The sequence below is a fragment of the Castor canadensis genome, chromosome 12, assembly GCF_047511655.1.
Source record: "Castor canadensis chromosome 12, mCasCan1.hap1v2, whole genome shotgun sequence".
NCBI lineage: Eukaryota > Metazoa > Chordata > Mammalia > Rodentia > Castoridae > Castor > Castor canadensis.
This window is the reverse complement of record NC_133397.1, coordinates 108,650,452-108,678,401: the sequence shown is the minus strand read 5'-3', so window position 1 is coordinate 108,678,401 and position 27,950 is coordinate 108,650,452. Positions and strand designations below refer to the sequence as shown.

General features: G+C 36.4%; 2 protein-coding genes across 9 annotated transcripts in view; both read left to right on the top strand.

Annotated features, from left to right (window-relative positions):
- Positions 1-64: 64 nt before the first annotated feature.
- LOC141414921 (bile acid receptor-like) lies at positions 65-21,717 on the top strand. The gene is made up of 11 exons (XM_074050697.1): positions 65-160; positions 3,758-3,873; positions 5,485-5,847; positions 9,334-9,474; positions 14,592-14,734; positions 14,823-14,927; positions 15,260-15,359; positions 15,973-16,086; positions 16,944-17,069; positions 17,229-17,342; positions 20,510-21,717. Exons 2-11 carry the CDS (start codon positions 3,810-3,812, stop codon positions 20,755-20,757), a joined length of 1,518 nt encoding a protein of 505 aa, XP_073906798.1. The 5' UTR covers positions 65-160; positions 3,758-3,809; the 3' UTR covers positions 20,758-21,717.
- A 1,648-nt stretch (positions 21,718-23,365) lies between these two features.
- Sycp1 (synaptonemal complex protein 1) overlaps positions 23,366-27,950 on the top strand; it is a 105,429-nt gene continuing 100,844 nt past the window's right edge. For 6 of the 8 annotated variants that reach the window (XM_074050694.1, XM_074050695.1, XM_074050693.1 and 3 more), the window contains exons 1-5: positions 23,377-23,502; positions 23,772-23,899; positions 25,484-25,568; positions 25,732-25,775; positions 25,942-25,998. In XM_074050694.1, the coding sequence (XP_073906795.1) occupies positions 23,792-23,899; positions 25,484-25,568; positions 25,732-25,775; positions 25,942-25,998 (294 nt within the window). In that variant the 5' untranslated portion in view covers positions 23,377-23,502; positions 23,772-23,791. Of the gene's footprint in view, positions 23,503-23,771; positions 23,900-25,483; positions 25,569-25,731; positions 25,776-25,941; positions 25,999-27,950 lie in introns of all 8 variants that reach the window. The other 2 variants (XM_074050690.1, XM_074050691.1) reach the window with 2 other exon arrangements.

Here is a 27,950-nt window from a genome sequence, read left to right as displayed (position 1 = left end):
AGTGTCTGGGGCCTGAGTGCATGCACTGTCCCCCTGTCCACTCCTTCTTATTAAATAGAGAAAAGGCCCACATTGCTCCAGCTGGAAGCTGAAGTTGTTGCTCAAGCTATCTGTGCTCATTCCATGAAGAAAAGGACAGTCTATAGTGAGATCACCTAATGTGAGTATTTCGTCTTTTCTAATATGAGAATTAAATGTGAATTAAATATGAATGCTAATATCGATGGCAAATTGCTTTATTACTAAACTGTAAGATGTTAACCAAAAGGATATTCCTGACAACTTTAATCTCCACTGTCACAAGTTAATCTTTGCAAAGTTCAGTAAGTCAGTTATTACTGTAGCGTCAAACTACAAAAAGCATTTTCCCCTTGAATATAAGAAATTTAATTAAGTAAAGTAGATTATAGCAATTTGGTTCTCTTCCAAAGAAGGTCAAGCAATTTTGGACTGCAGCTGGACTTTCGCTGACATTTGATATTATAATGATATCATAATGATGTTTACTGTTAAACATTTGCTAAATGAAAGTTGTTTTAAAATCAAGAGCTTTTTGATAAAATAATTTTTGAAATAATGTTACATGTAAATTCAAAACAACATAAAATATACTCTGATAAATCTATATTCATGGAGTTAGATCTCTGTTGAAAATACTATGATGATACAATTATGAAAAATATTCCAGACCATGGAAATAGATACAAAACACATTTCAGTATCTCTAAAACATATCAATATTAATTTCATGGGCATTCATTTTCTAAATACTAGTCTTTTTTCTCTTTTTTGCTCTCTCTCTTGATCTATGATAATTACTTAATTACTTGACATAATATTAATTAAATACTTTTTTTCTTTTACAACTCTATATGGAGTTGTATGATTCTACACAGAGAGTAAGTACATCAGTCATTGTGAGGTGATAAGGACAAGTGGGAGTGAGGAGTGACTTCAAATGGATATAGGGTTTCTTTTAGGGGTGATTAAAGTACTTTGGAATTATTTAGTGATGATAGTTGCATACTCTGAACATTCTGAATTGTACCCTTTAAAAGACTGAATTTTACAAGTAAATTATATTTCAGTAAGCTGCTATAAAAAGTATATGTGAAGACTACACAATGGAAAATGGTTTCTATTCTAAAGTTAAAGTATAAATTCTTATAAAGTATTCAGTAAACCTTGATTTGTGTTGTTCAAATATGTCCTTTTTTATTTTCCTTTTTTCCAGTATGTTCTGACTAGAGAATTTTATGGCTCAAAGAAGCTTTACCATGGAAAATCTTTTAATTATTATTTAGCAAAGAACCATCCTACCATTAGAAGCCTTTCTACAATAACATGTCATCCTCTAGAGGCTACTATGAAAGCTAAAACGTTTTTCTTGTGAAAGGAATGTGCTTTTCAGTTCTATCAATTCATGCTGTGCATCTGTTCATAATTCAAGTGACATATATTGCAAGAATGAAATGTAATAGATGTCAAATTCTCCAGCCTGAGTATTTGGTACTCAGAAATCAATATATTTTTCCTGGTGAAGCTCAAGAAATATGAAAGTTTACTAAGAACCATTTTTGATTAAGGTGGAAGAAATGCAAATTCATTTATAGAATTAAACATCTCTTCAGTAGAATAACCATACAATTTGTGAAGGTTACAGTTTTTTAAAATAAAAGTTATATTTGTTAAAGAAAAGAGAAGTAGACCTTTTCCAAGCTCAGTTTATTCTCTTGTTAAAAGCTCTCTTTTAATTAAGTTATGTTGTTTTAAATAAATAGTAGGAAAGATAATAAAACAGAATCATTTCAGACCTGTGGAAACTTTTCTCTTTGCTTTAATAGGATAGAAGTTTTTATTATGTACCTCTCTACTAACAATTGACTTAAATACTTTATAAACAATTTTTATGAATGTTTTTGAGCCTCTCCATTATTAATAATTTGCTTAAATGTTTTAAAACTAATTTTTATGAATTTTTTGAAAGATTTATTTTACTATGCATACATATTATGTAACACTTCTATTAAACACTGAAGTAGAGTTGGGGGCATAGCTCAAGAGGTAAAGCACCTGCCTAGCAAGTGCAAGGCTCTGAGTTCAAATCCCAATACCCCAAAACAACCTGAAGAAGATTTAATTAGTGAAAAATATTATATAGAAATAAAAAAGTGTTATTGTGAGCACATAAAGAAATTCACATTTTAAAAGAGATTTCATATTTTAAACGGCATTTTTTAATCAGAGGGCTATATATATCCCATATATATTCCTGGAGTATACTAGTCCATACACTAGTAAGAACAGATCTGTTGTAGACAATAGTTGAGAGCATTTATTTACCTGTAGTGAAAGAACTTGGTTTTGGAACATTATTATTATTTGTAATATGAACCCTGACAGTGTATTATTATAAGGTGTTGTGGGTTTGTCAGCATATGACCAGTTTTGTTTAATATATGACCTCTGATTTGTTCTATATTATTTTTCATATGAATTGTCAGCCAACAAAGCCTATATGTAAACAGAATGAATGCTTTTATAATTTTCGGTCCTTTTCAGATGTTTAATACTGTATTAAGTGAAGCTTAATGGTATGCAGCAATTTTAAAAGGAGGGTGAATAACAACTTTCAAACCTTCGAAGATGTATCTTTTGGAGTGCCTTCTTTGGAAATAATACAAATAAATAGTGTTCTCATAAGGGATAGCATTAGATTTTTATTATTTTTTTCATCATGATGAATTACAGTTTTTAAGCTATACTATTAAAAGTAAAGTTTTTTTCCACTAAGTAATAAACTGTTGTCATTAGCCAAGCAGAACCAAAATTAATGTTTTAATATTTAGCATATCATAATGCTGTGGAAAAAAATAAATATTTACAAAGGACTTAGAAGATAAGAAAATGCTATAAGGCTGGTGTAGTAGTTCAGACTGTAAGAGTGTTTGCCTAGCAAGCATGAAGCCCTGAGTTCAAACCCTAGTACCACCAAAAAAAGAAAATAATATGAAATCCATTATTTTCCTGCTCTTTAATTTCCTCTGTATTCATGAAAAAGTCTAATTTTTATTCCTAATTCATCTTAATTTAGACAAAGCAGATCTGGAAGCAATTAGAATAACAATTTGGAATGAACTATTGTCAAGATTTGTGCTGGGTTTTTCAGACACTACTTACCCCCTCACCCCCACCCCGGCCACTAGAGAGGAGCCCAGGGTCTGGACCACACTAGGCCTGCACTCAGCCTTTTTGTTTGTATTTTGTTTTTGAGATAGGGTCTTGCTAACTTTGCCTGGGCAGGCCTCAAACTCGAGTTCCTTCTGCCTCTGTCTCCCAAGCAGCTGGGATTTCAGCTAAGTACCACCATGTCCTGCTTAATTAAAGTCTTCCAACAACTTTGCTATTTCTCTTCAACAAATAAGGAAACTAAGGTTCAGGGAGGCTTAATAATAACCCATAAGTAAGTGGTAAAGGTGAGGCTTACCTTTAAAGTGTGGTGCACTTTCAAGAGCTACAAATGATTGCTACCAATATTTATTAATTTATTTGTAAAGAGCTATAAGAAGTTGGCAAAATTTTTAAAAAATGGTGTTTAGAGAGAATACAAAAAGTCATTATTTTCTTAATTAAAATGGAAATCTAGATCTCATGTATAAATTCTTTATTTAAAAAAATTCCATTGTAATTTTTATAAAATCACACTGATTTGATAATTATCCTTTCAAATACTCTGCAAAAATTTTGTTTCCTTTAGGCTTTTTTCTGAAAAGTCTAAAATCAGCAAGCAGTGAGAACTGGACCAGAGAATGGCAAATACTTATGTCACTACATCTGATGGATACTGTCTTGCTGAACCTGTGCAGTACTGTGGTATGTAACAGTAAAACACTTTTTTTTGTGGTATTACAGTTAATAAAAGATACTTTTTAAAAGAAATTAACAAATTATCAAATGACTTTCAATTATTCCCTATGAAAGAAAATAATGAATTTTAATAATCAGTAATATAAGGCAAACCATAATGAAATATAAAAAGGGAAGGGCACATTGAGTCTAAAATTGCACTCAATTTAAAAAAGGAATTGACATGCAAATTGAAGCTATTTTTAGGGGCTAGCTGAAGGGATTTTTCATGCAATTTAGTAGATTCAGCTCACAGTAGCTATTTAACATACTTGACATTTTAAACCTAACACAAGATTCTTATAAAAAGGGAAGAAATAGAGAAGATGGAGGTGACACTAGAAAATTTCTACAAAAAGATTAAGGTAATAATATAAATTTAATTTTACATACAGTTTAAAAAACTAGTTTAAACTCTGATTTCCACATCAATGGAACATTAGCGAGGATTCTACTGGGGTGAAAAAGAGGCAGTTTTTTCCCTTGGACAGTCATCTAAGGATTCTTTCTTTCTTTCTTCCTTCCCTTCCTCCCTCCCACCCTCCCTCTTTTCTTCCTTCCTTCCTTCCTTCCCTCCTTCTCTTTCTCTTTTTTAAAGCTACATTGTTTTATTGATTTCCTTTCTTCTTATATAATACTATTTGGTATTCATTCAACATTTACAATTGCATCGGATGCTGTAAGATTGTAAATGATGTATGTGAACTAATAAAAATTATCCTGCTTACCAATCTCGGTGGTAGAATTTTGAGGGTAAATATAAATTGAATCACTTAGTGATTCAACACCATTAAAACACAACTATTACTAGTTAAATCATACAGTAACCAAGTATTCCTGAGTGGTTTTGGAGACAATATTTTGTATTTAAATTCAGTAATTCTCCCAAAAGCAGGGAAGCAAATTGATGTTTGGGAGCTTCTAATAATAGTAATAAACTATATGTCATTTTATAGTCTATATGTGCTTTTAATTACCATATTTCATTCTTACAATAACCTTGCAAGGTCACTAATTTTATCTCTAGATAAACAACAAAGCAAAAAAGAGCTAGTAATTAAAATCAGGCTAAAAATGGCATAGGAAGATGTTTAGATATATTTAATGAGATGTCAACCCCCCAATTTTTAAATTTGAAATAACTAAAGAACCGCTAAAAGAGTGTTTTAGGGTTTTTTAAAGGGTGTTATAATTTATTGATTCATATTGTTTTTGACCTGATTACATTCAGAATAGCAACAACCGCAACAAGGGAAAGGCAGAAAATAGGGAACGTTTTCCGTTCTAAGTTGTGGGAGATATTCCTTTCTACTTAAGGAGAGAGATTGGAGTGACGTGTGAGCCAGTGGCACCTATGGCTCTCTCTCCCAGCTCCTACTCGACTTCTGCCCACCTCTGGGATGGTGTAGTGCAATGCCCATCAAGTACTACCAGCCCATTGCGCTGGACAGCAAAATCCTGGGCTGCAGTGGGGGTGTTGAACTACTCATGTTGACCATGAAACACTTTGAAATTTAAAAACAATGATGAAGCTCTGACTTTTTTACCGTTTGTTCTTTTTTATGTGACTAAAACTAGATGTTTTGCGGGAACCAATTGATTATCAGCTGTATGACACTGATTTCCAAGAATCACCTTATTGCCAGTATTCTACTGCTCAGTTTCCTTCAGCTCTACAGTCCCATCCTATCCAAAGTCATTTCAATACCTATAGCTTGGTTCCACAGTACAGTGGAAATGGACAGTGTGGACCTGATGCTTGTGAACTGAATCAGCCCACTTACGTGGTTGTTCATGATGCTGAAGATGGGTTCCCTGGCAGAGAAAGGTGCAGACCAACTTGTTCTATGCGAGCGAAAGGACAGGAAGAGCTTTGTGTGGTTTGTGGTGATAAAGCGTCTGGATATCATTATAACGCGCTTACCTGTGAAGGTTGCAAAGGTAAGAATAAAGTTCAAATTAAACTGAGATCTCATTACTCATTGGAGGGATGAAATGTTAGGCATGTGAAAATACTCTTACTTTTTCAAATGTGATAAGCAAAATCGAGGTGGGCTAGACATGCGGGATCAAGGACATGAAAATAAAATGTAAAGTTTAGGTTTAGTTTCTTTTCATTTTTTGATGAGTTTCATATTTAAATTTAAAATCCAATATTTATAAAGCAGAAGATGTCCCTATTCCTAGCTGCATCTGATGCTGGAACAGAAAATGATGTTTTAAAATGATACGAATATTCACTATTACATCTGTTTATGTGGTTGGTATAATCCATGAATTTGGAGGGAGTTTGATTAACTGACTTCTAAGAGTCTATTTTTTTAACTGCTTAAAAAAAAAGGTCTGAATGAGAAGGCCAATATTGATAATGGTATTTGCAAATCATGAAATGATCATTAATTTTGAACAGTTTTGAAGCAGTCCTGCATTTTTTAAAGTCATAAACGCAGGGCTGGGATGTAGCTCAGTGGTAAAGTTGTTACCTAACATGTTCCAGGCTTTGGGTTTGGTTCCCAAAGCCAACCAAAAAAAAAAAAAAAACACAAAAAAAAGTCCCAAATGTATTGTCATGGGGCAGAACCTGGAACGGATTAGGCCAATACAGAATAGCTAAACATGTTTATAGAGGTTCAGGGTGAGGTTGACTGTCAGAATCTCACAATTCACCCCTTACAAAGAACAGCCAAATGAGGAACACTAGAAAAGAACCCACAGCTTCGTGAAGAGAATGGCTTGCTTCCTCTTGAAATGTAGGGTCTTGCTGTTAAAACTGGGTTGAACAATAAGGCATAGTTCTGAAAACCTAAGCCGAACTTTTTACTTCCTTTGTTGGATCCAAATTATGAAATTCCCACTCTTAAATATCTACTAAGAGAGGATGTGGCATGGCTTTAAAGAGAGGCACTGACTAAGTTTATCAGCTGCAATTGCGGGAAAGGAAGAAAGCAGAGATCATAGCAGAGAACAGAAATGAAGGAGATGGGAAGAGAGGAAAAAAAAAACAAAAATAAATCTTCTTTCTGTCAATCATTGCCTCTTCAATGTCTCAGATCATATTAAACTAGGAACACTTCTTAAAGTGCTTTAAACTGGGGGTGTGGCTCATGTGGTAGAGTGTCTGCCTAGCAAGTATGGGGCCCTGAGTTCAAACTCCAGTACCAAGAACCCCATCACACCTCTGCCCCAGGTTTTAGATGATATAGTATAGGTATTGTAGAATAGAGAATTTCTTCTTCTCCTTCTCCTCCTCCTCCTCTTCCTCCCTTTTCTTCTTTCTTCTTCAGTACTGAGGTTTGAACTCAGGGCCTACACTTTGAGCCACTCCACCAGCCCTTTTTTGTGATGGGTTTTTTCGAGATAGGGTTTTGCAAACTATCTTCCCAAGCTGGCTTTGAACTGTGATCCACCTGATCTCTGCCTCCTGAGTATCGAGGATTACAGGCCTGGGCCACGGGTGCTCAGCAGTTTTAGACCTGTTTTGAATAGGGTCTGGAATTTATGCCCAGTCTGGCCTGGACCACAATTCTCCTATTTATACTTCCTGAGTAGTTGGGATGATAGAAAGGCACAACCATACCCAGCTTTTTATTGTTTGAGATGGGGGATCTTGTTACTGCATGAAGGTTCCCTCAGATTCTCAGTTTCCACGTAAAAATCACAGGTTCTTTTTTTTTGATGGGACTAGGGTTTGAACTCAAGGATTCATGCTTGCAAAGCAGGTACTCTACATCTTGAGACACACTGCCAGTCCATTTTGCTCTGGTTATTTTGGAGATGGAATCTCCAGAACTATTTGCCTGGGCTGGCATCAAACAGCAATCCTCCTGATCTCAGTCCCCCAAATAGCTAGGGTTACAGGTGTGAGACACCAGCACCAGGCTAAAATCACAGGTTCTTGAGATTCACAAACATGAAAAGAATTTCAAGGTGTCTCACAAACAAAAAGGAGAGTCTCACAAAATGGAAGTTTTAGCAGGATTTATTTTAAGATGACAAGATAAAAGTAGGGAGAAATTTTAAAAAGAGAGGAAAAATCACCTCCTGTTGGAAGTGTGCGGGTGAGAGACAGGCTTAAAAATGGCAGCCCTTTTGTGTGTTCTATATGTTGAGTTGGGGACATACAAGTTATCAAATGCACGTCTAGTAACCCCTAATCATTAAATAATGGTTCTGGGTGCCAAGATGGGTGCTAAAACATGGAGATGTGATCTAGGCCTACCCAAAACACAGGAACTAGAGATGAGTTTTAGGACTTCCTTTTGCAAGACACTTCTTTCATTTTTCTCTCTACCCATTTAAGGAGTCTTGAAGTTTCTTAACATCTCAAAGTGGAGGGCAGATGTCTCCCCATTCTAGTAACTTAACATCTAAAAGGAGGTAGGAGGGAGGTTAGCTGCTCTGGCTCTTCAGTTTTTACTTTTACATCTGAGTTTGGCTCTTTTAATATTTATCAAAAATAGTACAATTTCTCTGTCTCCTCATCTGTCCTTTGTGGTTTGAAATGGAATTGTTAGGAGAGAAGAAGTCATGTTTTCTTTATAGTTTTATTTTACTTGACCTCATATTCTATTTTCTCTGTCTACCTACTTTTTCTCTGGGCTGATATAGAACTGTGATCCTCCCAATCTCTGCCTCCAGAGTAGTTCGAATATAGGTATGAGCGATGGTACCTAGCTTGGGTAGTTGTCATAATGGGATAGAATTATTTAGTTTAATTTCTAGATTAAGGAGAATTTATTGGAAGGAACAACCTTAGATTAGAATATATCAATTAGGAAAGTGTGAGAAATATGCCTACCTGTCCAAACTCAAAGAATGGACTCAGAGACATGTGGAGTACAGTGAAAGTGAGACTTTAATGGCGATCTTGCAAGATCAGGGGTGTGGCACAGAAGAGACACCAGAAGTGGTTACAATAAGCATTAGAGTGTCTAGTGCCAATTCCCTCCCTGGTTCCTCATTTGTACTATGGGGTGCACATTCTTTTCCTGGACATCATCTAGATTTTCTATTGGGTTATTTAAAATATGCCTCTCTTGGGATTGGTCATATTTTAGAAGTGGTATCTGCTTCTTCCTGTGGTTGGAAGGTCTCCCTGTGATATGTGCCTTCTGGCATGTACATAGTTTTTACCCCTCTCAGTTTAAGTTCCCTTATCACTTGCCCCTCCCCCAATATCTGCAAACTGATATGAAAACAAGTGGCTAAGGTTAAATGCCTTGCCTTGAAAATGGGCCACCACTGACTTTATTTCTAACAGAAAGGATTAGATAACTTTTCAGATAAAGTATATGTTAAACTGAACATTTTTGTCCAGAAAAAGCATCTTATTGAAATAATTTAGCATGATTACTTTTAAAGGTATTTAGAAATAAAAATGATGACTACAAATGCCTATGTTAAAATCTGAAAAATTGTTTTTATTAGGTTTTTTTCGACGTAGCATCACCAAAAATGCAGTATATAGCTGCAAGAACGGCGGCCATTGTGAAATGGACATGTACATGCGTAGAAAGTGTCAAGGGTGCAGACTGAACAAGTGTAAGGCAGTGGGAATGTTGGCAGAATGTGAGTGTCATTGTGTTTTTGCTTTGTTTTGAGGGAGATTTTAAATTTTCTTACCTTTCTGAGAACTTAATATATTCTTCATGTCATTTTGAACATTTACATATTTGTTTGGATTTAATCCATTTTTTTCCCAGCAACTGCTCAATTAGGATGACCAATTACCAATCTGAGCAGTTATTTCCACAAACTTTGCTGTATAATAATTTGCTCTAATTCTGGAAAAAATAATATTTTCATTTTAATTAGAAATTCTTATATTTTCATGCTACCAAGCCTAAAGTTATATAATGTACCTAGAAAGAGCAGAATTTAAAGTTAGTTGCTTCCCAAAGCCTACATGATATCTGGGTATGTAAGTAACAGTTAACACAGATGTTAAAACTCAGCTCCTGGGATTGGGGATTTAGCTCAGTGGAAGAGGGTTGCCTTGTTTACATGAGGGCTTGTTTCCATGCCCAGGGCTTCTGTATACAAACAAAAACACAAACTCAACTACACAAGCAGAACAGTGCTCAAACCTTTTGAGGCTCTGTATTTTTTGCTTAAATTAAATTATGTCATTTACTCCTCACAGTAGTGCTAAGAATTTGACATCATTTCTTCAGTTCTTCCCAATCCCCTGACTTAAATTTTAAAATTAATTCATTTCTGTAGTGTACTATTAATGTTTTCTTTTCATGTCTGATCTAGCCTTATGCAAACTCTTATTGTCTTATTTTTATGTTATGGTATTAGTTTCCTGGTTATCTCTTCATTTTGTGTAATTCAGTCTACTTTCCACTGCTGTAATAATCTTCTGCTGGAGACAGCTGCCTCTCACTGAGGGCTCTCACATGGTGAAGAGAAGAGAGAGCAAGCTCTCACATGTCCCTTTTCACAAGGGCACTATCCCTGTTTCAGGCCCCCACGGTCGCAACCTCAGTTAAACAAAATGATTTCCCAAATGCCCCCATCTCCAAATACCATCACACTGGGGGGTTAGAGCTTCAACACAAGACATTTGGGAGACACAATTCAGTGTGTAGCAATTCCTGATAAACTGTCTTTTAAACTATGCCTGAAACATATGTAAAGGTGAACTCATTTTCTTCTGAGGCAGTCTGTAAATGAAATGTGTCCCTCTTCCTATTAACTTGAGGGAATTATGCCAAGGCTGGAAAAAAAGAAAAGAGAACTGATATTAGTGTAGTTATCATGAGATGTGGATGTGAACAGTATTCAAATGTACTCACATGCACTCAGATTCCTGTCATCTTTACTACAGATCTTGTACTGCATCTACCCCTACTTTGACTGAAGAGTAGCTAGTGTGTTGAACACTTTAATCTTCTCACAGCTTCATAATTGGTCATAGTAGCTTGCACAAACAGGCCTCTACAACCTCACTTCCTTTCTTCTGTAGTCTCAGCTTTCTGACCGCATGATACTTCAAATATTTTGTTCCTCATGAATTCTTTTGTCTCATTTTAAAGCCATGTCTACTACCAAATATGTGATACTTACTCTAAGGTCTTGCATATATGAATAGTGAAATTCAAATACTTCTATCTTTCTAGTTACTATGATGCATTAAAATAGATTAAAACCATTTGGCTTTTAAGACCCAACACTAGGATGAGTGATCTAGGAGTATGATTGGATTTTGATGGAGGAATCGATCAGTGTTCAAAAGTGGACAGGACTGATTTAGTGATAAGAATGTCTCCTGTTCACTCTTTGAGGTATAATCACAATAGGTAGTGCAATGTTTGAAGTCAGATGAGTTGTAATACCGTCTTTCCAGATTATTAGTGAATTAAAATTGTAGCAGAAGTTCAAGGATGTAGGGGACCAAGACCCTATGAGGGAGCTGGTGAAATCTGAGTGTTTGTAGGTTTCTTGTCAAAGGCTAGGTCTTAGAACAAGGTTCCTCTCTCATTGAAGAGCTGAAAGCCAGTAAAAATAACTAAAATGGAAATGAGCATTTGTTATACATCACCTCATTTAATTCTCATTACAACCACCATGAAGCAGTGGTTACCATTCTGTTGTTAAACCATTTTATAGATGAGGCAAGTAAAAAAGTCATAGAGAGTCACCCAGCTAACTAAATGGTAGAGCCACAGTTCAAACTCAAGCATGCTGCCCAGTTCTAATGTCTGTTATGTTAACCATTATGCTGTTCTATAATCAGAAATGACAGACCCTTTATGTTATTCAAGATTGGTTACAAAGCACTGCAGAGCTCACCTTGCAAATTAAAGATATTAGCACCCCTGCTAGAGCATTGGAAAAATCGGAGACTGACATATTGATATCCTAACATCTATCCCAGTGAACTTTTCCTTTGTTATATTTCAGCATTTTTTGGCAGTACTGGGGTTTGAACTTAGGGCCTCATGCTTGCTAGGTGGACACTCTAACATTTGAGCCACACCCTCAGCCCTTTTTGCTTTTTTAGTTTATTTTTCAGATAGGGTCTAGTACTTTTGCCTTGTGCTGGTCTGGGACCATGAGCCTCCTACCTCTGCCTCCCACGTAGCTGAGACACATACCACCATGCCTGGCTTACACCAACAACCTTTTTTTTTTGTTGTTGTTGTTTTTATACCAATAATCTTGAATTCATCCTGGCTATTAGCATATATTATGAGAAATTGTAAGACATATTAAAGCCCATATATACTTTGTCTAAGATATTTCCTTGATCTGTCATTCTTAGAATCCTACCTAAGACAGAAGTTAAATTAAGCTAACATGACTTGTTCTGATTCTTTTATACTGGGTTTCACTGATTATTGCTTTTCCTGTGAGTTTCTAAAAGCAAAATGTTCAGGTATGTAGTTTGTATAAACTTTATCTTTCTGCTTTTTTTTTTTTAACTCATTATGAAGTTGAGTTAGCTTTCTGTTGCTGTGACAAAATACCTGTGAGAATCTACTTAAACTAGGAAAAGATTTATTTTGTTTCATGATTTCATAGGATTTAGTCCATGGTCACTTGGTCCAATCACTTTGGGCCTGAGATATAGAGAATATGTAGTGGAGCAAAGCCCTTATTCCATTATGAGAATGAGAGGGGAAGAGGAGAGAGAGAGAGGTGGGGCGGGGGAAGGAGGAAGAGAGAGATATGAAGAACGAGGAGGAGGAGGAGAAAGGATGGGGAGGACGGTAGAGAGGGGAGGAGGGAGGAGAGGGGAGAGAGGAGAAGAGAGAAGAAAAGATACATCTTTTGAGGACATGTGAAAGGAAGGAAGATAAGATAAACCCTTCAAGGGCATGACACATTTCAGCCAACTAAGCCTCACCTCAGAAAGTCTCCAACACTTCCCATGGTGCCAAACTGAGGGCCAAGCCTTCAGCACATGAGTCTTTGGGAGACATTCCAGATCCAAATTATAGCAGAGGTCTTTTAACTTTTGATACCATTCTTCTTATTATTTTCCAGAATCACAGGCTGCAGTTCAATTTAACCTCATTAAGAATACATGCTAATGGTGGGGTAGGGGTGGGAGGGTGAGGGTGGTGGTGGTGGTGGTGGCAATGGTGGTGAAGGTGTGGCTCAAATGGCAGAACTCCTTCCTCATAAGCTGGAAACTCTCAGTTCCAACCCGTTATCACCAAAAAGCCAAAATAAAACAAAACAAAACAAACAGAAACTTTGTTCATCAGTAGTTTGTTCACTCACTTTTATTTTTTTCTATCCAAAAAGGAAGATGATTTTTGTTTTCTTTATTATTTATAAGTATACCAAACTGTGAGTCTCATTAATTCTTACTGTGAATGTAACTAAAAGCATGTCCGTTTCCTTTGTATCTTGGACTCCATGATGATGTAACTTCTTTCCTTAAATTAGTCTATAATTATTCTTCACAAGTGACTTATTCTTGTTAATTAGAAATGGGTCTACAGTTGGAGTTTTTACCATCATTGTGTCTGTGTAAGACTTTTATCAGTTTTTCTCCCTTTCCCTATTTATCTTTGCCTGTCATTCCTTTTCCCTATAGGCAGCTCTTCTTTCTCCTAAATTAAAACCTCTTTCTAATGTACCTCTTTAGTAAGCCTTCTTTCAATTTGTCCCCTCTGATTCTAATGACCACTTTTCTGTATTTCATTTTTGCATTTGTGTTTTCAATTCAAATTATTTTGATACTTACTTGACTTACCTCCGCCCCACTCTAGTACTGAGGATTGAGCACAGGGCCTCCTGAATGTTAGGGAAGCATTCCACCATCCAGCTACACCCACTGTCTTTTTGTTCTTTTGAGACAGGGCCTTGTTAAGTTGTCCAGGCTGGCCTCCAGCTTGATATCCTCCTGCCTCAGCCTCCCAAGTAGCTTGGATTACAGGTGTGTGCAAGCACATCTGGCACTTGATAAGTTTTAAATGACTTCATATTTTGGTGTATTTTTGTTTCCTAATAAAATAATAAAGTTATTTAGAAAGGGGCAAGGGCTTTTGTTTTGTTCTCCACTTCAGTTCCTGACATAGTTATATAGTATGTATAAGTGTTTATGAAAAAGTGACAGACATAAAAAAAGGTAAATATTAATATTTCATTAACTTTAGTAGGGATTTATGAATAACTACTGCTGTTCAGGTAGAGGTGCCAGTTGAAGATTAAAAACTTTATAATGGCAACAAGCCCAAATTAAAAATTGTTCACTTTATAAAAAGAGTACCACAGCTTGCCTTATTTAAAAAGGAAAAATTTGACTTAGCTCATTTTAAAAATAATAAGATATTCTCTTGTTCTTATGATAGAAAAATCAAGGATTTTTAAAAGCTGTTGATAACAAGATAGTTCCATTGCTCTTCCAAATGACGTTCTATATTACTTCCAAGCTATAATTAGTGTGTTCATTTCCCATATAAAAAGTCCAAATTTATAATTGAAAGATGCAAAATTTTGAAATTTTTGTCTAGAGTAACTTTGTATTTGAGGTAGTAATGGGAGGAAAATGTGAAAGAAATAGAGTAAATTTAATTGTTGGGTACATACATGCCCCCAAAGAGGATTCTTTACAAAAAGACAAGTTGATGATCATATACGTGTACAACATAAGACTATCGTTATCAAATTCTATAATGTTATTTTCTGCACCAAAATCATTTTGTATGAATTTTATAATATCCCAGGTTTGCTCACAGAAATCCAATGTAAATCGAAGAGACTTCGAAAGAACTTTAAACAGAAGAATACTTTTTATTCTAACATCAAAGTGGAAGAGGATGGGGCAGACCACAAACTTGTATCATCCACCACTAGATCTGGAAAAGTGGCAAGATTGTTCTTCTTTTACAATTTCTTGTTTCTTTAATGATGATCTCTTGTTTAATAATACAGTTTTCTTCTCTGTTTTCTTACAGGTTCAGGATGGCCTGGAACTAACTCAAGAGGAGTATCATTTTATTAATAATATTGTGACTGCTCATCAAAAATATATGATTGCTTTAGCGGAAACAAAGAAATTTGTATGTATTATCGGCAAGAAATAATTTGAAATTAATTATGTTAGGAAATAAGAGTATAAACATAGATAAAAATTTCAACAGTTTAGCTGGGCACCCGTGGTTCATGTCATGGTTTGAAGACAGCACAAGGCAAATAGTTTGAGAGACCCTGTCTTGGAGAAAAACCCAGTATAAACTAGGGCTGGTGGAGTGGCTCCAGTGGTATAGTGCCTGCCTAGCAAGCTTAGCAAGCAGAAAGCCCTAAGTTCATGCCCCACCCCCCAAAAGTTTTTTTTTTTAAGTTATTTGAAGGAAAATAGCATTTGTTAATTTTGTTTCTTTTTATGGGTTAGTTGCAGGAATATGCTAACCCTGAACTGAGGTTTTTGAGACTTTCAGAGACAGCAATCCTACACATACATGGGCTGATGGATTTTACCAAGGGACTCCCAGGTAATTATTTATCTCTGTAAAAAAATGAATACTTAAGCTAAGTTTCCTGTTTTAAATAACAAAGTCAGTGTGAGAAAACAAAAACCTCTATTTTTCTACCAATGCAGCTTCTGATTGCAAAAGCATGTTTATTTTGTCTGTTCCAATTAATCAGGTGGGTGAAAAAGCTAAATATAAAAAAAATTACTGAAATTACTTTGTTTTTTAATTGAACACTAAACAAAAAATCCCCTATATAATACTAAAAATATCAAACCACTATTGGCCAAAACTTAGCTATTTACATTTATAGGTAACTCATTGTAAAAATCAATTCTTCAAGGTTAAATCAACTATGTTTAATTTGTTCTTGCCATAAGAAAAGTAATATCCAGTTCTCATGAAAGTGCCCCAAAATATTACAACGTGTCTTTTGATCTATGTCTATGATCATACATGTGTACAATATAATTTTCATCAAATCATATAAAGAGAACTCTATTCAGATTTGAATTAATATACCATGCTTATTCTAAGGGATAGAACTTATAAGTGAGAAATAATTTAAAACATAGATTACTACATTTGAACATTGTCTTTTTGTGATCTATTTCCTCATGATCTTTCCTTAAAGGATTTGAAAATTTGACCAATGAGGATCAGATTGCCTTGCAGAAGGGATCAAAAACTGAAGTGATGTTTCTTCACATGGCACAACTTTACAGCCACAAAGAATCAACCTCTGAAAGTAAAAAGGGCTTTCTTTTAACTTTAATATCAGTAGTTATATTAAATTTAGCAATGAATTATATAACATTGATTTTTTCTTAATATATTTTTATTTTACCAGTTAGTGTAGGAACAAATGCAGCTGTTTACAAATAGTTTTCTAATACATTGGTCTAGCTTTTATTTCCTTTAGAGAAAAATCATTATTTAAAAAACCCATTATTTTGTTAGCATATAATAATTGTACAGGGGGATACATTGTGGTATTTACATATGTGCTTACAATATATCTTAGATGATTCACCCCCTCCATTGTTCTCCCTCTCCCTCACCTTCTTAGAACAATTTCAACAGGTATCATTCTTCTATTTTCATATATGCATACAAAACACATCCACCATATTCACCCTCATTCACCTTTCCTTGTGCCCACCCCCTCCCACTGGAAAAGACCTCACCTCTGGAAAATGTATAGTGATAGTCCAAAGGGGTTTTGCATTAGTACATTCAGGCCTACATATTGTGCTTTAATCAAATTAACCTCCCTTACTTACACGTTCTCTGTCACATGTGCCCCCAATACTCAGCTACTTACTGTATAGTGCATTAAATTGTATTCAGATCTAGATGGATTGTTTCAATATTGAGAAAATCATTCTTTATAGCATCATGGAGAACACACTGTGGAGTGTCTTCTACACAATCTCTCTATAAAATGTGAACTATTAACCTAGCTTTATGCTTCAATAATTGAAAAGTTACCATTTGTTGGGAATGTTTCCTATTGAATAGCTATGCTGGATTCTGAAAAAGACTGAATTTATTGTCTATATAAGATTAGAAAAAAACCAGACTTTCTATTTTTTCTTTTACTAGGTAACACGAGACTATCAAAACACTCAGCTCATACACTGAATGGTCATAATCAAAATGGTGATAAAGATGCTATTTATTCTATGGAAAAATTTTGCAATGAAGATTGTTCTTCTGCTACTCTAACTGGTAATATTATACTATGCAAAATATTATATTGGATGGAAGAAACTTCGTTAGATATAATGTTTCATTTTTCCTCTGCTATTGAGAAAAGATGTTAATGACAACATATTTAATTGTGCACTATATCCTGTTAAAAATAGACTTCATATGAATCTTTTTTAGGTATTACTGAAGAATTTCTTACCTCACTGTTTTACTTCTACAGAAGAATGAGTGGACTTAATATAACTGATACTGAACATGCTTTGCTTGCAGCCACAACAGTGCTTTTTTCAGGTAAAAATCACTCTGCAGTAAAAATTTGGATTAAATTTGGTTATGAAATAATGAAATTTGTTGTTATTAAATTATTAGCTGCAGTCAAATGTACAAATTTATTTCATCATAATTTTATTCTCATGAGAGTATTTCTTTAAGCTCATGAACTTGCTGTTGTTTCTTGCATCTTAAAAAACAATGCCTTCTTGCTGGGTGCTGGTGGTTCATACCTATAATCCTAGCTTCTTAGAAAGTAGAAATCAGGAGGATTGAGGTTTGAAGCCAGGCCAGGCAAATAGTTTGCAAGACCATATTTTGAAAATACCTAACAGAAAACAGGACTGAAGGAGTGGTTAAAGTGGTAGAGCATCTACCTGTCAAGCATGAGGACCTGAGTTCAAACCCCAGTACCATCAAAACATGACAAAACAACAAAGTCTACTTATAATGAAATACACTGACTGTTCATAGTGGGTGGGGGAAGGGTAAGGGTAAGGGAGAGTAACAGAGGAGTAATCTGATTAAAGTACGATATATTCATGAGTGAAAAACCATAGTGAAACTTCTTTAAACAATTAATATACACTTAAAAATGGAGGACAGGAGTGTAAAACAGGTCCTGTTAGGGGTGGATACTAGTGGGAGGTGGAGGGTAAATGGAGAGGGTGAATATGGCTGGTGTACTTTATATACCTGTGTGAAAACAGAACAGTGAAACCTGTTGAAATTGTTTTAAGTAGAGGCATGAGGGTGAGAGAAAATGATGGAGGGGATGAATTTAACGAGGGCACATTGTAAACATAGATGGAAATGTGACAATGAACTCCCCCCACCCCCGTATAACTAATATATTTTAATAAAAATGTTTAAAAGAATGCCTTCTTGACCCCGCATCCCCTTTCTTCTGTTCTCTCATTTCTCTGTTCCACTTTATTGGAAAATATCCTTAAGAAGTGTATATTCCCCTTTATTGCATTCCTTTTACTCATTCACGAGCTCTCTAGTCAGATTTTGCTCTGTCCTCTCCACTCTATACCACAATTGTCATTAGCTTCAAGATTTTGGCATTTGCTGATTCCAGTGGCCAATTCTTAGTTATCTTACCTCACCCAGCTACTTTTGGCAGAGAAGACCATATGGTTTTTCTTTCTTTCCTTCCTTCCTTCCTTCTTTCCTCCCTTCCTTCCCTCCCTCCATCCCTCCCTCCCTTCTTTCTTGGCAGTATTGGAATTCAAACTCAGGGCTTTGCACTTGACAGGCAGACGCTCTACCACACCTCCTACCCTTTTACTCTGGTTGTTTTGGAGATGGGATCTCACTTTCTGCCCAGGCTTGCCTGGGCAGTGAGCTTCCTATTTATGCTTCTTGATGAAGCTGGGATGTCAGACAGGTGCCACCATGCCCAGCTTTGTTGTTGTTGTTGAGATGAGGCTGGCTTTGAACTGAGATCCTTCCAAACTCAGCCTCCCAAGTAGTTAGGATTACAGGTATGAACCCCTAGTGCCTGGCTTATACTCTTTCTTAAAACACATCAATTGGCTTTGCTTCTTGATGCACAATTTTTTTTCACTTGATTTTCAGAATACCATCCTTCTGGATTTTCCTTGTTTAGTAGCTGTTCTTTCTGTGAGTCCTTTATTCATTCTTCCTCATCTCCCATAATGACAAAAGTTAGAGTATCTCAGGCCTCATTTCTTTTACTTGCTTCCTTCATAATTTCATCCTATCTCATGACTTAAAGGCCATGTATGTAGTGACCACTCCAATTTACATACTAACCTGGGGTGCTCCCCCAAACTCCATTAAGTAGCCTCAAGGTTTCAACTTGAATGTCTAGTAGGCATATCAAATTTAGCATGCCCAAAGATGAATTCCTGATGGCCTCCTACCCCATTTTCTCTTACATTTTTTCTCTATCTCTACTAAACGATACCTCCGTCAAATGTCAAAATTGTTTAAGTCACCTTTAACTTCTTTCTCCTACATCTATATCAAATGTGTGACAAATTCTGTTGGTCCTTCCCTGAAACTATATTTAGAACTTAGTTACTTCTTATTGTCTCTAGTCCTACCACTCTCATCAACACTCTTTCTTAACTGGCTTTCCTGGTTCTGTGCTTGCCTCTCTAGAGTCTTATTCTCTATATAGTAGCAGAGTGATTCTTTGAAAATGTAAGTCATTCTTCTGTTCATAACCTTCAATGGCTTCCTATTTTATATTGATTAAAGCCAAAGTTCTATTATTGCCTATTACGATCTATCTCTCTTTCGTACTCCACTCCAATTACACTGTTTTTGACACACTTTCCTTGGAAATCTCAAGCAGACTCTCGCTACAAGTTCTACAATATTTGATGAGATCACTGTTCTGTTTTCATATATGTGTATAGAATACATGGACCATATTCATCCCTCCACTCTTTCTTTTCACCTTCTTCCTTCCCACTCATACCCACCCCTAAACAGAATGTTTTTACATTCTTGTCACTCATTTTTTTAAAGACTAGATTTCACATATGAGAGAGAACATATGATATTTGACTTTCCTAGTGGACTATTACAGTTAGCAATGATGATCCCTAGTTCCATGCATTTTCCTCCAAATGACATAATTTCATTCTTCTTTATGGCTGAATAATATTCCATTATGTGTATGCACCACTAGTCTCAAACCTAGAGTATAAGTTCAATGAATAGAGGGGATTTTGCCTATTATGTTCACTGTTGTATCTCCAGCACAGTGACTAGATGAATGATTACTGCCTAACCCTTCAGAAATTCTTGGTTGGCTCATATTTGACAGCTAGGAACCTAGGAAGCTTGGCCTTTTATTTCCTGTTGACCTCCACTGCTCTTACATTCTCAAAACTACTTCTCTTCCTATGTGACTTAGGGAAATTACTTAATTCCCTAAGTTTCAGGAAGCTCATCTGAAAAATGGTGGCAAAAACAGGACTCAGCAAAAAAAAAAAAAAAAAAAAAAAAAAAAAAGAACTTATCTCAAACAGTATTGTGATGAATAAATAAAATAATGCCCAGAGGCAAGGCACTTAACATAATATCTGGTATCTGTTAAGGGTTCACTATGCAGTTATTTTTATTATTTAAAAATTGCATTGTGTTAAATGAATTATCTCCTTCTACTTTGTAATATATATTAAGATAAATATGATGCTGTTTTTCAGATCGTCCTTGCATTAAAAATAAGCAACATGTGGAAAATTTACAAGAACCAGTTTTACAAATTTTGTATAAATATTCAAAAATCTATCATCCAGAAGACCCACAGCATTTTGCTCATCTCATAGGGAGGCTCACTGAACTGAGAACTCTGAATCACAATCACTCAGAAATACTTAGCACTTGGAAATCAAAGGATCCCAAACTGACTAGTTTATTGTGTGAGAAATGGAATTTGTATTCACATTGCTGAAGTTTCAGAGTATGTGTTTCATCTTAAATTTTCTAAATCTAAGTTGGATGACTGATTTGACAACATGAACAGGATTGCTGTGTTATTAATATGTCACCATCTAATGGATACCATTGGGGCTCATCAAATTTTGGGGACTATCGGTCAGTGGATGGACACCTAGAATTCTTCCCAAGATTGGACTCAAAAGAAGCAATGACTATTGTTTTTGAACAGTTCCTTCAAAGGAACTGGAAAAGTTTTCACCTGAAGAAACCACTTTAAAAATTATTTTGTTTTTGAGTTATCATACATTAAATATATGAGGGGATTTCATTGTGACAATTCCATAAATAGATAGAGTATCTTGAATAAGTTCACCCCTCCATTATATCCCATTTCCCCTTTTTCTCTCTACCCTTTTACAAACATTGTATTCTGGGTTTAATTATTACTGTTTTTCATTTTAGCTGAAAATACATAATTTATAGACATGAAAAAAGGTTAGCTAATGGAGACAGTTGTAATTAGAATAAGGTTGTTTGTGAAGCTCATTAATTAAGGCCAGGTCGATAGAATAGGGACCTAACATTTTAAACCAATTCCCTTTTTATTTCTGTTACAGCATTTTGTGAATTATTAAAGGGGAGCAAAGCTTCATTCAACTTTTTTTTTAATTAGTATATATTAATTGTGCAAAACAGTGGGTTTCATTATGACAGTTTCATACATGTATATAAGGTACTGTGATCATATCCACCCTCTCTCTCCTTACCCAGTTTTCCCTCCTCCCTCCTCTGCTGCTCCACTTCCATCCATTTTCCTGCAAATGACATGATTTCCTTCCTAATGGACAAACAATATTCCATTGTGTATATATGTTATATTTTCTTTATTCATTCATCTGTTGATGGTCACCTAGTTTAATTCCATGACTTGGCTATTGTAAATAGTGCCACAATAAACATGAGTGTGCAGGTACTCTGTTGTTTGCAATCTTCAGTTCCTAGGGGATATATACAAGAATGAGAATAGATGTGGTTGCCAGTAGTGTTCAAAGCAGCCAGGCTGCCATGAGGGCAGTTTAGTTGGCTGCTTAGCTGACTGGCCTCTGTTCAAAGCAGCTGAGACACCAGGGAAAGTCCTAACAATTTTCAATTAGAGAGTCAAATTGCCCAGGCCCCTAACATCTTAGCTTATTTAAAGGAAAAATAAACATTAAAAGGGTTGCTTCATTAAAGGCCTATTATTAACAGTGCTTTAACAGTATTTAACAGTGCTCTACTCTTAGCCAAATACCCTTGGGGAGAGTTGTGTCATATTTATCTCAAAAACTAGGGTGACAGACAATCTTGTCACTTGATTAGATTAAGAAATGCCTAGGGGATTATAAAACATACTTTTGAATGTGTCAGTGGGGGCATTTCCAGAGACGATTGGATCACAGAGCTCTGACCTAATCAATGGATTAATCCCTTGATGGATTCATAATACAGTGACATTATTGGGAGGTGGTGAAAGTAGGAGCTGGGGCCTAGTTGGAGGAAGCAGGTCACTGAGGGCGTGTCCTTCAGGGCTATATCTTATCCTGGCTTCTTCCTCCATTCCCTTTCTCTGTTTCTTGGCTGCCATCAGATTCTGTTTCTTGGCTGCCATGACATAAACTTCTTGCTTTGCCCTGCCATGGCCTCCCTACAATAGACTGACACCTTTGAAACCACGAACCAAAATAAATAACTCCTAAGGTTTTCAGGTATTTCGGTCACGTATGCCTAGGTACTCAGCCCCCTGATGACATATCTAATTACCCAAGTCTGAAAGCAGGCAGTCATCTTTGACTTCTCTCTCACTTCTACCAAAACACCATTAATTTACTTCGAAGTATCTTTTCCAGCCGACACCTCATCTCCAATGTCCCGCACACACAGCTCAGCTCCTCACGTCTTACCAAGGTTATTGAACCCTCCTCCCAACCTCCAGGCTCAGCTCATAAGCCTAGAGTATTCCTGACACTACAGATTTTCTGCTGAACCCAACTATGCCCCCCGCCCACGTTTCTGCTCGAAATTCCTCAGGACCCCGGTCCCTAAAGTCTAAGACCGAAATGCGTTTAAGAGGATCTCCGCTGTCCATTCCCAGTTTCATTTCTGGCGTTTTCCGTACTTGGTCTTCACACACCCACGCCACACTTCTTGGAATCCTAGGAAGGTCACGACCCCAGCGCCTTTGCCCACCTTCTCCCAGCCAGGAAAGCTCCATTTCACTCTTCTCTTGACTGAAGCAGTAACAAAAACACCCGTGAAGCCTCCCCTGACTCTCTAAGCCGCCTTCAGTGCCACTTTCCCTAAGTCCTCAGGACGTCACCTTTGAATGATTACAAGGGACCATCATTCTTTGCAAGACTGTCGGTTCTAAGGAGGCAACAATGGATTTTTTTTTTTTTTCACTCTCGACGCATCTATTCTTTCCCAGCATTCTTCGACAACAGGAGAAACTTACAGAACTCCAACTTGAGGGAGAACTAGAATGCCGGGAGAAGGGAAGTTCCCGCGAGAAGAGCAGTCTCGCGAGACGTGGCCCTGAGCGCCCGGACAGGAGACCCCGTGGACGGTTATTTAACCGTTAAACCGCCAGCGGCTCCTCTCTTTCTGCCCAGCGGCCGCCTTTCCCGAGGTTCGGAGGCCGAAGCTCGCGGTTCTTTCCGCTGTCCTCACAGAGGGCGGTCCACGCGGGCGCGGCCCACGGTCTCTCGCTAGTTCTACAAAGGTAGGGGCAGGTATGCCGGGTTCCTTTCCCGGTGATGGAACCTAGAGCCGCGCGAGAGGAGGCCGGGCTGGCCTTTCGGGCTGTCATGAAGCCTGCTTCGAGGGTTTCCCCCCTCGTGGCCAGTAGCGGTTGGGGGACCGGCTGGCTGGGAGTGGTGGGTGGTGAGCGTCACCATTGACGAAGTCTCACCTTTTTATAAAAAAAAAAAAACAAAAAAAAAAACACTGCACTAACCAAGTAATGTAACGCTTGCCTCCTCCCCGGGGCAGTAGGTCTTTGCAGGGAGAAAATGGAAAAGCACAAGCCTTTTAAATTGTTTGTACCACCAAGATTCAGCAGCAGTCAAGTGTCTGCCGTGAAGCCCCAGACTTCGGCAGGAGATGCTAATTTCTTCAAGGTAAATTTGCGTAGGAGTCTAAATCTGACTGTGCTTCACTTTCAGAAACAGAGTAAACGTCATCTAGTTTACCTAAACACTTTTTCTTTAGGTGGTGTGGCGTTTGAACTGGGCCTCGCACTAGTTGGTTGGGCGGGGGGGGGGGGGGGGGGGGGGGGGGGGGGGGGTGGTGGTGGTGGTGTAGCTCTTAAGCCACGCCCCCAGCCCTCTAGCAATAAACCAAGCCCCAACAGCTAGTCCTTAAGCCACGCCCCCAAGGATTTTGGCTGGATTCCTTTAAAGGAATGAGCTTTATCTGTAGGCATCATCCGTTTAAAAGAAATAATCATTGTTGCTGTAGAACTCTGCCTGCATAGCAGAATTTGCTTATTTAAATCCTTCCTCTTAAGTGATAAGATGCACATATAAGACCTGAACGATGAAGTAGGAAAACATAAATTAGGGAAATTTCCAAGGAAAATTAGACAGATGGAATTATAATTGGTGTGACTGAGCTTCAAATTTTGTTCTGAACTTCCTGGTGGACAGGATAGAGAAATCCACTTATATAATAAAATTGTCTTAGAAGTGGAGGAGTCTTTGAGTTTCTCAGGTGAAACAAAGCTTTTAATATTGCTCAATTATTTAAAAACTTTCTCATGTGGTGCTAGATATAGAACGATGCAAGTAATTAATTTTATATGCTGTAGAAAATTTGTTATGGATGCTATCTCCAAGATACATCAACATGGCACTCAAAGGTAGGTTGGTAGCACATGCCTGTAAACCCAGTACTGGGGAAACTGTGGTAGGAGGATCTTGGGTTCCAGTCCAACTGAGGCTACCTAGGCTAAACTCTATCTCAAAAAGCCAAAGGCCCTCTCTCCCCACAAAATACCCCCAAAACCAACCAAAAATGTGTTCAATGAAGACAATTCTCAATTTGATTGAGATGAAGATCATAATGAAATTGAAGGAAACTATTAATATTCTACTAATTACTAATATTCTTAAATATCTACAAAGCTTGTGATAAGTAATTTATAGTTTAGGTTAATTTTACTAGTGAAAATACCTAATTAAAATTTTGCTTTGCATTGCAAAAGCATTTGATATTTTTTTTTTGTTGAACTTGGGATTTGAACTTGGGGCTCCACCCTTGCTAGCCAGGCACTCTACTGCTTGAGCCACTCCACCAACCCTTTTTGTGCTGGGTATTTTCAAGATAGGGTCTCAGAAACTATTTGTCAGGGCTGGCTTTGAATCATGTTTCCTCCTGATTGCTGCCTTCTGAGTAGCTAGGATTACAGGCGTGGGCCACCGACACCTGGCAGCTTTTGATATTTTAAAAACTGTACATGTGGGGGTGAACCTAATCAGTGTATATTGTAAGCATATGCCAAAATGTCACAATGACTCCCCCCATACAACTCATATATGCTAATAAAAAAATTTAGATGTGAAAAAAAAAAGCTGTGTGCATCAAAGGATTTACAGTTACAGAGGCTTCTTTTAAGTCACTATGTAGATACATATTTGTGCATTAACTGCTATATTTCAAGGTGTTATGGAATGGTATATTTAAGAACTTCTTTTTATTTCTAGAGTTTCAGCAAATGTATTGAAGATGATTTTGGTTTTCCATTTGCAATGGCTAATCTCTCTAAAAATGGGAAAAACATTGATTCAGGTAAGAGCCTGGTTTTACCTGCTCTTGATTTGCATAGAATCATTTTATTATATATATTGTCATTTACTGAAATACAGTGTAAGTATTGATATCCTCACCTAGATATAATAACATAAAAACAAAATGTTGGCATATTTAATACTAGCTGTTTTTTATCTTGCAGATCCTGCTTTACAGAAACTTAGTCTTTTGCCCATGCTTGATCAGGTCAGTTGAGCATAGAGTATATAGATATAATCTGTTCAGGTATTGAATTGCTTATTTAAAGAACAGAAAGCTCTTTAGTTGTTGGATTAGTAGTCTTGTATATTTAATTGCTATTATTTGGAAGCTCTCAAGAATATTTTCTTATGAGAAGCATTCATTTTTTTAGGTTGATAATTCTGACAGTTGCCACTATCAGGATGGACTGAAAGACTCTGATTTTGAGGTCAGATTTCCTATTCGTATTAAGTTTTTCTTCTTTTCTTTCTTTTTTTTTAAGTTTAGAAAGGGCAAAACTGAGAGAAAAAGAAAAGGAGAAAGGAGCATCTCCCCTCTTCCCAAGGTTGGGAGTGGGAGGCTTACATTCATATTAAATTTCTTATAAGTGTAGTATGATTTATTACTTACATAACTTTCTTTTCAAGCTTTTGAAGGATTAATATTAATGTTTTAAAGTCAACTTTTTTTTTTTTTTGGCAGCTCTGGGGTTTGAACTCGGGGCTTTAAGCTTGCTAGGCAGGAGCTCTTAATTGCTTGAGTCACTCCACCAGCTGGGGAGTGGTGCTGGGGATTGAACCCAGGGCCTAGTACATGCTAGGCAAGCACTCTACCATGGAGCTTCATCCCGTCCCTCCAAACCTTTTAAAGTTGCCGAACCACTAAGCTTTTATATTTTGTTAGATTATAAAAGCATCCAATTCTTTAGAGGTAATTTAATTTTAAACCATAGAAATCAAAAATAGAAGATGGGAAATGGATACAATTTGTAAAAGGCTTAGAATCAAGTCAGTATTTTATAAAATAATACTTTAATAAGTGAAATTGAACATTTGGCTGATTTGTTGTATAAGGAATTTGTAGAGCATGCTATATTTGATATTAATAATGAAAATGATACCTACGGCATATAGATGTCTTTATTTTTTGGTAGTACTGGGGTTTTGTACTCAGCGCCTTGTAGTTGCCAGGCAAGTGCTCTACCACTTAACCCAAACCTCCAGCTAGATGTCCTTTAAATGAAGGGAAATTCCATGGCCCACAGTGCTATGTGTTTGTTGTGGTTAATAATGTCACAGAGTTTTAAAATTTGGAACCTATTCATGTGTTTGATAAAAAATGCTGTTAGCAAGTAGAAATCAGTATGCTTTAAAAAGATGAATAGGGTTTGATTGGACTGTAGTGGTAGAGCTCTTGGCTAGCATATGTGAGGCCCTGTTTTAGATCCAGCACTACAAAAACAACAAACAGAAACCTCAGAAGAACAACAAAAAACCCACTAAAACAAAAAAAAATCCAAAAAACCAAACATCAAGAAAACACGCTAGCCTTTACAACATTATGGGTATAAATAAGGCAAGAAATCTAAATAAAACCATAGGCTCAAAGTTATATTTTGTGTTCACTATAATCTTTCATGTCATTATGTTTTAAATTTAAATTTTTAAGTTAATCCTCAACTGTTTCTGTAATCTAAATGTTTGAAGACCATTGTTAAAATTTATAGATTTCTTGTGAAAGTGATGTATTTTAGCTTTTACCCACCCAGATTTTCTCATTGATTAAAATCTAGCTTCTTTTTAAAAAAGAATTTGCTCTAGAGTTTAATGTGCATGTATTTATGTGTATATATATATACACATATATATATATAGCAGTGCATTTAAATAATAGTACATTAATTGATTCATATTCCATGTAAGATTTTACAACTGTATGTTGTCATTTTCCCATTGTTTTTTGGGCTGTTTTTGCCTTAGGTTTTATGCATGCTTATTAGACTGTGGACTTTTTTTTTTTTCATTTAAAATTCTTTTATTTTTCATTTTTAATTCACATTGGTAGTACAGAGGTGTTTTATTGTGATAATACCATAGATGTGTACCAGTGTAATTGGAACAAGTTTACCCCCTCTATTATATTCCCTTAACCCTCACCCTCTTTCTAACCTTTTTTGGTGTTTGGTGGTCTTAATTATGCTATCTTCATATGCTAACTTCTTGAGTACATTTTAGTCATTTGATTTTATTCAGCAAGGTGTAACTTAGTCAAGTGACCCATAACTTTAGTGAGGTAGCTAACACTGCCTTAGTAGTTTAAAAGTTAATTCAGCCTTCAGTATGCTGTTGAAACGTAAATCTAAGAGAGAAATGGCCACCATTAGCATATTTTTGATAGGCA